This window comes from Spermophilus citellus, assembly GCF_964194105.1.
Source record: "Spermophilus citellus genome assembly, chromosome: 2".
NCBI classification, from domain to species: domain Eukaryota; kingdom Metazoa; phylum Chordata; class Mammalia; order Rodentia; family Sciuridae; genus Spermophilus; species Spermophilus citellus.
The window spans coordinates 212,175,724-212,188,708 of record NC_138183.1 but is presented as its reverse complement, the minus strand read 5'-3'; the positions used below and the strand labels follow the sequence as shown (position 1 = coordinate 212,188,708).

Below are 12,985 nucleotides of genomic sequence, written 5' to 3'. Positions count from 1 at the left end.
TAAAAATAACATAAAAAAATCTGTAGGTTGAAAAGTACATTAAGTAAAATTTTAAAACAAACAGAAGACAAAAATAGGAGAGGTTAAACAATCAAAATCAGTGAACTCAAAATTAGGCTGTATGGTTGGATGTACATAAAGGAGAAAAAAGCAAAAAAAAAGGGGGGGAGAACTCTAATGAGAGCTTTGGGGCAGCCTTAAAGAACAATATTTTGTGTTATTGAGATTCAAGAGGGACCTGAGAAGGCCAAGGGGGCAGAGAGATCATTCAAACAGGTAAAAATGAAAATTTTCCTGAACCTAGAGGTGGATACAAATGTCCAAGTTCTGTAAGGTCAAAGTTTACCAGTCTCAGTTACCTCAACCAAGCACGGCCAAGACCATGCTAACCAAGCCTTCAAAGCTGAAAGACAAATATAAAATTCTCAAAGTAGTAAGCCCAAAAAGGAATAAATCACACATTGGTGTGGTCTAATTTATCTGACTGCAGACTTCTCAGACACACCTCATAGGCCAAGAGGAAGTAGGAGGATATTTTTCACAGTTCTGAAGGACAAATACTACTGACCCAGAATACTGTGCACATCAAAGCTAGCCTTGGAAATGAAGGAGAGGTAAAGGTATTCAAAGCTGAGAAAATATATGAGCACCAGACCTGCCCTACAAGAAATGCTGAAAGGAGATTTTAACTAAATGAAAGAGATGATAATGAGGAAGAGGAAAACATCAAAAGTTATAAAAATCACTGGTAGGAGTAATTATACAGAGCAATACAGAAAGTTCTAATATTACAAACATTTTCTAATATTATTTAGTATGTTATAAACATGGTGAGTAAAGCAACCATCTGTTTAGTATGAAGACTAAAATACAAAACCACTAAAAATAACAATAAATACACTAATATTTTAAGAGATAAGCAAAATAGAATGTTGAAATTGGAACGCCAAAACCTTAACATCTAAAGAGGAATGGATCTCAAGTGTAGAGTTTTTATTTGTATTTTTTCCTTGTTTCTTTTACTACCTTTTGATCAACGTTTAGTTACTCTCGCTTTAAAATATCTTGTTAAACTCAAAAGATATATTTTGTTAGACTCATGATTATCCTAAAGAAAAACGCTAAAAGAGATATCAAATGTAATAAGCAAATAACAAACCATACTATGAGACTAAATCATTTAATCACATAGAAAAACTATACAAATGAAAGGAACTACAAACAAATAGAAATTAACTACAAAATAGCAGTAGTAATAAAGTGTGTATCAATAATTGCCTTAAAAATAAATGCATTGGGAATGAAGGGAAGGGAGGGAGAAAGGGAATAGGAAGGACAATATAATTAATCGGACAAAACTTTCCTATCTTTGTATTTTAATAGACAACCAGAGTAACTCTGTATCGTGTACAACTCAAGAATGAGATCCTAATTAGAATAAGTTATACTCCATGTTGTATAATACGCAAAATACATTTTACTATCATGTATATCTAAAAAGAACAACTAAAAATAAATAGATTGAATTCTCTAATAAAAACACACCAAGTGACTGAGTGGATATTTTAAAAGATACAATACACTACTTACAAGAAATAACTTCAGCTCTAAGGGCATACATAGATGAAAAGAGAAGAAAGTGAATAAGATATTCCATGCAAACGGATTTCTAAAGAGCAGTAGTAGTCAAAACTATATCTGATAAAGTAGATTTTAAATCAAAAGCCAAAATAAAAAAGGAAGGTCATTGTATTATGATAAAGGGGTCAGGTCAACAAGAGCAAGTAATACTTGTAAATATATGAGCACCCCATACTGAAGCACCCATATATCCAAATCAAACATTAACAGACTTTATTAAAGGGAGAAATAGAAAAATATGATAATAGTAATGAACTTCAAAATCCAACTTAAAATAATTAACAGATCAGACAAAATACCAATAACGAAACAGCAAAGCAAATCTGCACCCTAGATCAAGTGGATCTAAGACACATCTATAAGAGACTCTGTCCAATACTTGCAGGACAGAAATGTGTCCAAACGGCACATGGAACAACAGCACAAGGTAACAACTAAGCAAGTCTCAAAAAAATATTCAAAAAGTGAAATCTTACCATGCATCAACTCTGAGCACAATGCATTGAAATTGTAAACCAATTTAAAAAAATGCAAAACACATATACATGAAAATTACTCAACACACTCCCAACCAACAAATCAGAGGTTAAGAAAGTTTGAAAATTTCATCAAATGATTGAAAACAGAAACACAACACATGAAAACCTACGGGATGTAGCAAGAACAATACTAACAGGCAAATTTAGAGCAGTCAACACTCACATCAGAAAGAGCCAGTCGTGCTAGCTCCTGTCTGTAGTCCCACCTATTTGGAAGATGAAGACAGGAAGATTTTTTCACCCTGTATTTCAAGTAGCAAGACCCTATCTCAGAAAAAAAAAATGCAGAAAGATCTCAAATGAATAACCTATCAAGGACAAAAAAAAAAACAATAACTAACTAAACATAATATTAGTAAAAATAGGAAAATAATAAAGGTCAGAGCAAAACTAAATTAAATAGGGACTAAAACACACAAAGCTCAACAAAGAACTAGCTCCTCAGAGCAATAAACCAGATGAACAAGCACTTAATAGTATAGAGGACTATCTACAGAAATGGCAGGATTAAAGGAAATGAGAAACCCTAAGGAAAGCAAGGGTGACATGCTATTTCCACCCCTAGACTACTGTGGAGAAAGGGAAGGAGCCATTACCAGGGAGAGTGTAGCTATGGGTACAGCTGTATTACAGAAGGCAACAGGCAGGTGGAGAAGATCCACTGCCAACACACAGCCTCACAGCACAGAGCTAAGGGTTCGAAAACTCACACCCCTCTCCCCTGTCTTCCAGTGCCCTGAAAGTATCACCCAGTAGCCCAATTCAACCAGAAACAAGAAGGAAAATGATGCCCCTGCAGGGCTCTCAGAAGCCACCTGTTGGGAAGCCAAACAAGGCAAAGAAGGATGCAAAGAAAATTCTCCTGACACATGAAACTATCCTTCACATCTCCTTGTATCTTCCCATTCCGGGGGGGGGGGGTTGTCAAACTAAATATCAGTGAAACATTTCTCATCTTATCTGCATTGAAGTTATTTTCCCTGTTTGCATATGCTTTCTTTGTGTAGATTTTATGAAGTAATCACCCACCTTGATCAAAAATACCTTCAAAATTGAACAGAAATTAAAATGAAAACACATTCCTTATTGCTTAAAGTCTAAGTGTGGCTATTGAAATGCAGAACAATGACAACAATGAGCTTAAGAAGATATTTATAAGACCTCAGCTGGGGCTCCATGGTATAAAACCAAAGACCTTCAAAATTGCTATTCCCAAATCCTAAAAGGGTATGATCATGCTTGCATTCCTACATGACTCTCAGCCATAGGAACATTCCATCTGAGGGAAGAGGAAGATGGGAATGGGAGGCTATGACACTTCTATTAACCCCATGACCCGAGAGTTGGTTACATCAATCTCCTCACCTCCCATGGGTCAGTGCCCAGCCACATGGTGCCATCAACATCAAGAGAGGATGGGAAACAGGATACATTTTTGGACCTAAAATACAGGGAATCACTGGTACAAAATAGAAGAATGGCTACTGGGGAATTCTAAAAGTCTCTACAGGCCCTTGTGGTCTGTCAGATCCTATGGCATATGAAAATTTTGAGTGAGCTCCTAAGAAAAAGGATTCATCAGACCAAGAACAGTGGCAAAGCCTCAAACAGGTCTCCAGAACATCAGGGGTTGATACTGGGCCTTCCCTTGAAGATATCTATTAGAGCCTCAGTTTCTTTCTCTGTTAAGTGAGAATTTTAAAATTCCTTAAGGCTCTTCAGGAATGTGTTCTAAATATCAGGATATAGTAATAAATAAAACCCTCATGACATAGTCCTTATACAGCTTCATGTTTGATGAGGCATTGCACCCTAAAAACAGGTGTAAAGACTGTGAAGGAACTGGAATAGAGACAGCAAAATTTCTACTTTGTCTTCCATTTTCCCTTAAAGCCAACCAAGGCTGTAGAGCTTGGCTTTCTAGAGGATCTCATATGGAGGCATTCACTTCTGGGTGCCCCTCTGCAGGCCTGGAGGAAGGTGTGTCCTCCTCATTCCACTTGAGAGCTTCTTGCTCTGGTGGATCCTCTGGATTCCAAAGCAATGACTGCCTTTTGGGGGGAGCTGCAATCTGTTCCTAAGTGACTTCCACCCACCTCTTTCATGTTGCCCTATTTGATTGGTATTTCTTCCCCTCTGTTTCTAAGGCTTGTTTATCTAGATTTTGTTTCATCCACAATTTTGACTGCCAGGTTGGCTATAACTAGGAATTACCCTTTGCTTTTCCCACATACACCTATAATCAACGCACAGTGGTGGTGGTCTAAAATGCTGGTCAAAAGGGTAAAATCTCATGGGTTCAATTCCACACTGAGATATCATAGACTCTCATCCTGTTTGTTCTCTAATTCCATCTGCTATAAAATGGACAAAATATTATATTTAACTCATAGGATCTTAAAAGGATCCCAAGAGAAATATGGGTAAATTCTCAATCAGATTCTGTTTATTACAAAGATATGCCCCAATCCCCTTTTTCTAGGTAAAATCTGTGTGAGCGACTTCTGTAAAACTTTAAACCCTGAACAGTTTCTATTTCCCCTCATAGATTCCTTTCACATAGAAATTTTTATCAAAAATAATACTCTATACACATTCTCACCAACCTTTATTGTTGTTTGTATTCTTGATAATTGCCTTTCTGACTGGGATGAGATGAAATATTAGAGTAGTTTTGATTTCCATTTTCTAATTACTAAAGACATTGAACATTTTTTCATATATTTGTTGACCAAAAGTGCACTCATACATTGCTGGTGAGAATGAAAATTGGTACAACCATTATGGAAAGTGTTATGGAGATTCCTCAGAAAACTTGGAATGGAACCACCATTTCACCCAGCTATCCCACTTCTCGGTTTATACCCAAAGGACTTAAAATCAGCATATTACAGTGATGCAGTCACATCAATGTTTACAGCAGCTCAACTCACAATAGCTAAACTGTGGAACCAACCTAGGTGCCCTTCAATAAAAGAATAGATTAAAAATAATGTGTTATATATTCACAATAGAATATTACTCAGCCTTAAAGAAGAATGAAATGATGGCATTTGCTGGTAAATGGATGAAGCTGGAGAATATCATGCTAAACAAAATAAGCCAATCCCAAAAAAGCAAAGCCTAATGTTTTCTCTGATATGTAGATGCTAATTCACAATAAGGAAGGGCAGCTAGGGAAGAATAGATGAGACAGAGGGGAATGAAGGGAGGTGAGAGGTTATAGGAGTAGGAAGGATAGTAGAATGAAACAGACATTATTACCTTATGTACATATATCACTGCATGACCAATGTGATTCTATAACATGTGCAATCATAAAAATGAGAAATTATGCTCCATTTATGTATGACATATCAAAGTGCATAAATGTATTCTACTGTCATGCATAATTAATTAGAACAAATTTTAAATTTTTTAAAAGAATGCTAAAGATGTTCTGGAATAGAGAATGAAATAGGTTTAGATTAGAGATTCCCTAACACATCAGTAAGCAGTCCTTCATTCCTGCACTTCAAATACCTCATTTCAATGGAATTCAGACTTCACAATTACTTCATACTTTATTTTCTATAAAGCAGAACAATTCTGATCATACACAAATCTCACCCCCACACTGTGCACCCAGTTGACTCTAGGTGCTTAACAAAGCTACACTGAAACCTCACTTCAAAGGAACATTGGTGGTAAAAAAAAAAAATCACTAATTTTGGAATACATAAGTACTTCTAAATAAACCCAGAGGTGCCACAAAAAGAATGATGATGAATAAAATTATCTTATCTCATTTTACATGTGTATTCTGATACTTTTGTGGTATTTTCATCTTTATTTTCCACTTAACCCAAACCGTCTAATATCACAAGATGTCTCCCTCGTGTGTTCATTCATTGAATAAGTGTTGAGCACACATGGGCCACACAATGGTAGGCACCTGTCTTCAAGGCCTCACACACAGAGCTACTTCTAGGCCCAGCCATGCTCAGACCTGCCTCTTCCTGGCTCTAAAAGGAGTTCTTTGGAAGGACCCATTTTAGTCCTGGGGATGTCATCATCACTTCTGCATCTGTCTCAGTTCTTCTTCTTGAGAGAAAACGTCTAGCCCAGATCAGTATAGAGGTGGTTCATAGTCTAGCCCGTTAAATGGGAGTGTTTGAACTGCAATGTGTTACCATGTCACTTAGAAGTCTTGAGGTTCAAGTCTGGGAGCTCAGGGTGTTCAGACAATGAGTACTGAGTTGAATTCAAATTTGAATTCTGGGCATCTCTAAATCTTGGTAGGAAACTTCATCTCTATAATCCCGTTTTCCTCCTCTTTAAAATGGGGATAGCAATTTTCACATAGCAGGATGATCCTGAGAATCAAAGGTCATGTGGCATGTGCTGATCTTGTTTCTGTTCCCAGGGCCACCAGAGAAGAGTTTGGGAGCCTATATCCAACTATCCCATCCTGGAGGACAGAAGCCACACCAATCAACAGAAATTACCAGGACCTTCCTCTCACTTGTGACATACAGAATGTGGTCCCTCACTTGCTAGCCCTCATCATTGCCCTGGTTGGACTTGCAGGAAATGGAGTTGTGCTCTGGCTCCTGGGCTTCCGCATGCACAGGAACACCTTCTTCGTCTACTGCCTAAACCTGGCTGCTGCCGACTTGCTCTTCCTCTGCTGCCACTCCACTGGGTCCCTGGCGATGCTCAGCATCTTCCCTCACACCCCTGCCCTTATGAATGACATCATAGAGAATGTGAAAGTCATTTCCTACATCACAGGACTGGGCTTGCTCAGCACCATCAGCACAGAGCGCTCCCTGTCTGTCCTGTGGCCCATCTGGTATCGCTGCCACCGCCCCAAACATACATCAGCTGTCATGTGTGCCCTGCTCTGGACAATTTCTGTGCTACTGGACATCCTGAAATGGTGCTTCTGTTCACCAGCATATGACAATTTTGAACACGATAGGTGCAAAAAAGTTGAGTTTTTCATAGCTGTGTGGCTTATGTTTTCATTTCTGATTCTCTCAGGGTCCAGCCTGGCCCTGCTGAGCAGGATCTGTGGCTCCAGGCAGATGAGGCTCACCAGGCTGTATGTGACTATCCTGCTCTCAGTGCTGGTCTTCCTCCTCTGTGGCCTGCCTTTTGGCATCTTCCAGTTCCTGATACTCTGGATTGAGTATAATATCGGTGCTCTGTCCTGTCTTTATTTGGTTATAGTTGTCCTGTCCTCTGTTAACAGCTGTGCCAACCCCATCATTTACTTCTTTGTAGGCTCCTTTAGACAGCAGCTGCAGAGGCGGCAGACCTTCAGGTTGGTTCTCCAGAGGGCTCTGCAGGACACATCTGAGGAGCATGAACGTGGCAACAGCAATCTTCAGAGAAGACTGGAGATGTTGGGAAAGAGGGGGACAGTGATGAGGAGCCCCTGCCCTGCTCCATCAAGCATATCTATGAAAGTCAACCCTGCCCTGCCAACTTGACAGTTATCTGCTCTTCTCTCAGCTTCAACTCCCTAAAATGCCTTAGCAATCCCCCCAATGCCTTCAAATGTATATATTTTAACGATATTTTCTTACTTAGAGTGACCAGTCTGTAATAAGAATGTCTCCATCCTTTTTGACATTTCCAATAACTTTCTCATCTTTTTTTTCCTCTAAATCTTTTTATTTATGATTTTCCTTGTACATTTCATTCTGATGGGAAAAATAATCATGGTTTAGAATTATAACTCTCTTATTTATGACTGCTTTCTACTTGAAGTTGTAGATAAATATTATTTCTATATATCTCTCAGAGTATGTTCTGAGGGAATCATGTTGGGTTCTGTGTGAGGGTATTGCTTCAGGAAGAAATTTTGGATCTGAATAAGTGAATTCTCATACCTATAAGTCTCATTGAAATCCTAAGATATTTAGGAGTACAGAACTGGGAATGATAGATCAGAAAGAGCCCTGGATGTGTGAATTCTCAAGCTGATTCCATCACTAAACTGGGTCACATTCCCCATGGGCAACCCAAGAAGGTCGTGAGGTTATTGAATTTCCAAATCTGAATCTTACACCATTTGTGATTTGAAATTTTTTTTCAGAAGAAGACGGTGGATTTGACTTCATCATATGCTGAAGGCAACCGCCAAGCAGCCTCAGAAGTTCATGTCTTTTCAATATGACTGATTATATTGAACACATGCTTTTCCCACCAATGAGGCAGCTCCCTGGACTTAAGACATAGTGCAGTATGTATTGGGCCCAGATATTGTCAATACACCAATGCTGGCTGTAAAAATAGATTTTTGGCTTTTCTCCAGGATATTAATGTAAAGTATAGAAGAAGAGCTCTCCTTGTACATGCTGGTCATACTGGTATAGTTGGTATAAATATTTTATAGATGCAAACATACAGACAGGGATCAGAGTGCAAGGAGATCTCATTAGTGTGTACATGCTAGCCAGTAGATAGGGAAGACTTCTTGAAATATCTAGAAATAGAATCATGTGTGTACATTTCACCAGGCTTGTGCCTCTGCCGCTTTTGCCAGCAACATGATTTTTTAAATTGCCAAGAAAAGAAAAATAACATCTGGACAGATGGAAATGAGAGAAGAGGCAATTTATAGTGACATTATTAATTAAAGCATGGAAGTAGCTCTGGGAATGCTATTCAGCAGGTAAACAAGTTTCAGTGGTAAAAAGTTTTTCCTGTGACACCACAGTATGTGGTTGTGGTTGCAAGGGCCCTCTTAAGAAGGATCTTAAGGCTGGAGCACTGTGAGCCATGATCAATGACGGTGTGGCCTTGAGTGATAGAGTTTGACATAAGTTTTGCAAACTTATTTGGAGTCCACTGTATAATACTTGCAAGTCCAGAAATGAGCATCTGGGTCACCACAAAAACTTTCTCGCTGGAATTTATTCCCAGGAATACGTCCAATCCAAAGATTCACACTCCAAAGACACAAACAATAGAGAGGTGAAACAAGAAGTATAATTTGTAGGAGTGAAGAAAGAAACAGTAGAAAGTACTCACTTCTCTGGATCAGTTGTTTTGCCTTCAAATGATTGAAAAGTAGTGCAGAGGTACAGGGGGATATTGTGTTTTTAAATCAGTTCAACATTTTATTACTTTATAAAAGAAAATCAACATATTTTTATAAGCTCAGATATCTACGATGGCTTAACCATTGATAACCAGTTATCAGAAACCCCATATTCAAAGAATTCAAGAAACTTTCTTTGAAGTACAGCATCCTGCGATTTACAATAAACTTCTGCTTTAATGTGCTGTTTCACATGGGACAAAATAATGCATATCAGCTCCAGAACTTCTGAAGAGTAATCAGAGATTTTAGGTATATCTGCAAAATTCTATTGATTCATTTTTAAAGAGCAATCAGAAACAAATACGATAAAATTTTAACATACGTTTCATTTTATCAAAGTCCTACTTGCCAAAGCCTTGGCAATCACTGTTCATGTCTATAATTTTTTCAGTAGTGGATGTGCAAATGTTTATGATATAGTCATGCATTACTTAAAGATGGGGACATGTTATAAGGAAAGAATCCTTAGGCAATTTCATCATTGTGCAAACATCATGGTGTACTTACATGAAGCTATATGGTATAACCTACTGCTCACCCGGCCTGTGTGGTATATGTTTGTATTTACACACACACACATATATGAACATACATGTAATATACACACATACACTATAGCCTACTATTGTTGGGTTACTATGAGAAAACAGTATAACATTGCATCAAACACATGAAAAAATGGTATAATCAAGGAGTTGTATTAACATGAGATGTGTGTGGTTCCTGCCACATAACGTGGTATTCAGTTTTATGTTTTTCTTATGAGTAGGAATATACTCTTAATTATCCATTAGGGTATACTATAAATAAATACATAATCCAGTAATATAGTCTCTTATTACCATCACCAGATTTTACATATTGTACATAATTGTATGTGCTATCTTATATGCCAGTGGAAGTGCAGTAGTTACATTTGCACTGGCCTCACCACAAACACATGAGCAATGCAATGTTATACAACGTGGAAATGGTTACAGCATCACTAGGTGAAAAGAAATTTTCAGCTCCATTACGATCTTGAGAGGCCACTGTCCTATATGTGGTTTGTTATTGATGGAAACATCATTATATGTACATGACTGTATACACTCTTGCCTGTTTATCTGGTTCACAAAGTTCTGTCTGGCATACCAGCCATCCTCATTCTGATTGACCTCAATATCCCTGGAGGTGGTCTAGTCCACAAGCTGAACTTCCAGGAACTGTTTTTTTTAACCTTTTTATTCTGAGTTAATTACAAGAGTAACCAGAGTTACAAAGCTAGTACATAGAGTTCTGTGTTCCCATCACCCAGCCTACACCAATAGTAAATATATTATAGAAATATAGTATACTGTCAAAATCAGAAGCTTGACATTGGTTTAATATAATTACCTGTGCTATAGATGTCACCTGAATTTCACCAGTTTTGGGATGTATTTCATTTTTATTGGGGGGAGGATTTGCTTTTTTCTACCACATTTTGTCATGGGTAGAGACACACATAATCAACATCACACCAATATACACACTCTGTACCACATAAAAACTGCATTGTGTTTCCTCTAATAATCAAAGTTCTACTAGCCAACGCCTTGGCAATCACTGTTCATATCTATAATTTTGTCATTTCAAAGTGTTAAATGAATAGCATCATACAGTATATATATACACATATATAATATGTGTACACTCTTACTTGCATATATATACTTTTAGTTGTAGGTGGACACAATACCTTTATTTTGTTTTATGTGGTGCTGAGGATCCAACCCAGTGCCTCATGCATGCTAGACAAATGCTCTACCACTGAGCCACAACCCCAGCCCAGTATCTAAGCTTTTAACTGAGATTTTTTTTTACTCAGTGAAATATCCTCAAGATCCATGCAAAATATTGCATAAATCAACATTTTGTTATTATTGTTGTCTTAATGGAGAGGTGTTTGTGAGTTTTATGGATGTACTATGGTTTGTTTCACTGTCCACAAGTTGAAGGATGTTTGGTTTATTTGCAGTTTTTCTATTATAAACAATGCTTCTATAAATACTTGTGGGCAGATTGTCAAGAAAACATGGCTTCCATCCTCTAGGATAAATTTCTGGGGTGAAATTCAGAAAGATATAATAGTATATATATTTAACTTTTTCAAAAATGCAAAGGTGTTTTACAGAGTAGTTATATTATTTTACTTTTTCTATAGTGATATACAAAAAAAATCACTTTCTCCAAATCCTGTTCAATATTTGAAACTCCGAGTAGTAATAATTTAGTCATTCTATGAGGTGAGTAGTGATATCTTATGTGGGTTTCTTCTCAGGCAACTCTCCTTGCTATGTTGATGGAGTCTCCTCCTGATGTTTCACATGGACTTCCCTCTGTGTCTCTGAGTGTTAATCACATTTTATATCAATACACCATTCATGTTGGATTAAAACTTATTCCAATTACCTAATTTTAACTTAATTAGCTAATGAAACACTTTATCTATGATTACAATTATACTCTGAGACACAGAGGATTAGGACTTTACCATCTGAGTACAGCACAGACACAACTTAGCCCATGACAAGGTACTTCTCAATTATTTGCAAAGTGAATCACTAAAGAACTTTTCTTAATTTTTATTCAGAAGACAATATTTAAAAATGTAATAAGTAGCATAATTTGTAATATAAGGCACAAAAAGGGAAGTCATAGGCAATAAGGCAATATTTTTAAGGTCTACTCTAAGTGAATATAAATAGCAAATATTATGAAGTAAACAGAAGAAAAACTATGTGTGTTGAACTCTTCAGATTTAATAAGGGAATTCATTTAACCCAATTCTTCATACTAATAAATTAAAAATAGAAATACAAGTTCACTATTCAAAACAAATAATAATAGAAGTGAGAATGGGAAGGGTAGAAAGTGGTAGTCTCTGGAGCATGGGGTGCAGGGAGACTTTGAATTTGCATACACTTCTCTGTCATTTGGAACAAAACTGTACACATAAATGTATTACTGCTATGACAAAGAAAATTAATAAGTAGGGTCATTCCATGATGATTCTTGAATGATCCTATAAAATCCATAATTGTTTAGTTATAAAGCCTCACAATGTAAGCTCACATTGCCTGACATTACAACCCAAGCTTATAGTTGGCAATTAAACACAGAATAGCAATTACTTACAGGGAGGTGGACCATATTTGAGACAGGAGAGGATGGTATGTGGGTGGAAAGGGGAAAGAGCCCTAGAAACATCTTATAGGAATCTCATGAGAACAAAGAAGTGTACTCTTCTGTCACTCAATGCAAGAAAGTGTCTTTCCCTCGAGAACTTCTGCACAGGTGAGTGGAGACAGGTAAGATTCATTCCAAGTCCTGTCTTATTCCTGAAGTTTGTTCAGGTGTTGTGGTCTAAAGTCATATCCCTATTTTTCCACTTAGGTGTGCTGCATGCAGCGGGTAATGGAGCTTTCTTGAGGGAAAGACATGAGATGTGGATGTTATCTACCATGGGAGATCCAAATGGAGTCAAAAAGACATCATTCTTTCTGATCATGCTCCTTGTATACTCCATGTATTCCAATCATTAAAATCACTTTAACAGTGACAGTAATGCCCTACATTCATGTGGGGAGCAGGTGATGTACAGGCATTGCTTTCCAGAGCTGAGTTGCTGAAAATCCAGATTTCAATCTTTTATATGCATTTTGAAGTTTCCTTTGTGTATCTGGAA

General features: G+C 37.3%; 1 protein-coding gene across 1 annotated transcript; it reads left to right on the top strand.

The window, feature by feature from the left end:
• Positions 1 to 6,529: 6,529 nt before the first annotated feature.
• Positions 6,530 to 7,657, top strand: LOC308641778 (mas-related G-protein coupled receptor member X2-like; the record flags this gene model as incomplete). Its single annotated transcript, XM_081280380.1, has 1 exon — positions 6,530 to 7,657. One exon carries the CDS (start codon positions 6,530 to 6,532, stop codon positions 7,655 to 7,657), a length of 1,128 nt encoding a protein of 375 aa, XP_081136506.1.
• Positions 7,658 to 12,985: the final 5,328 nt, after the last annotated feature.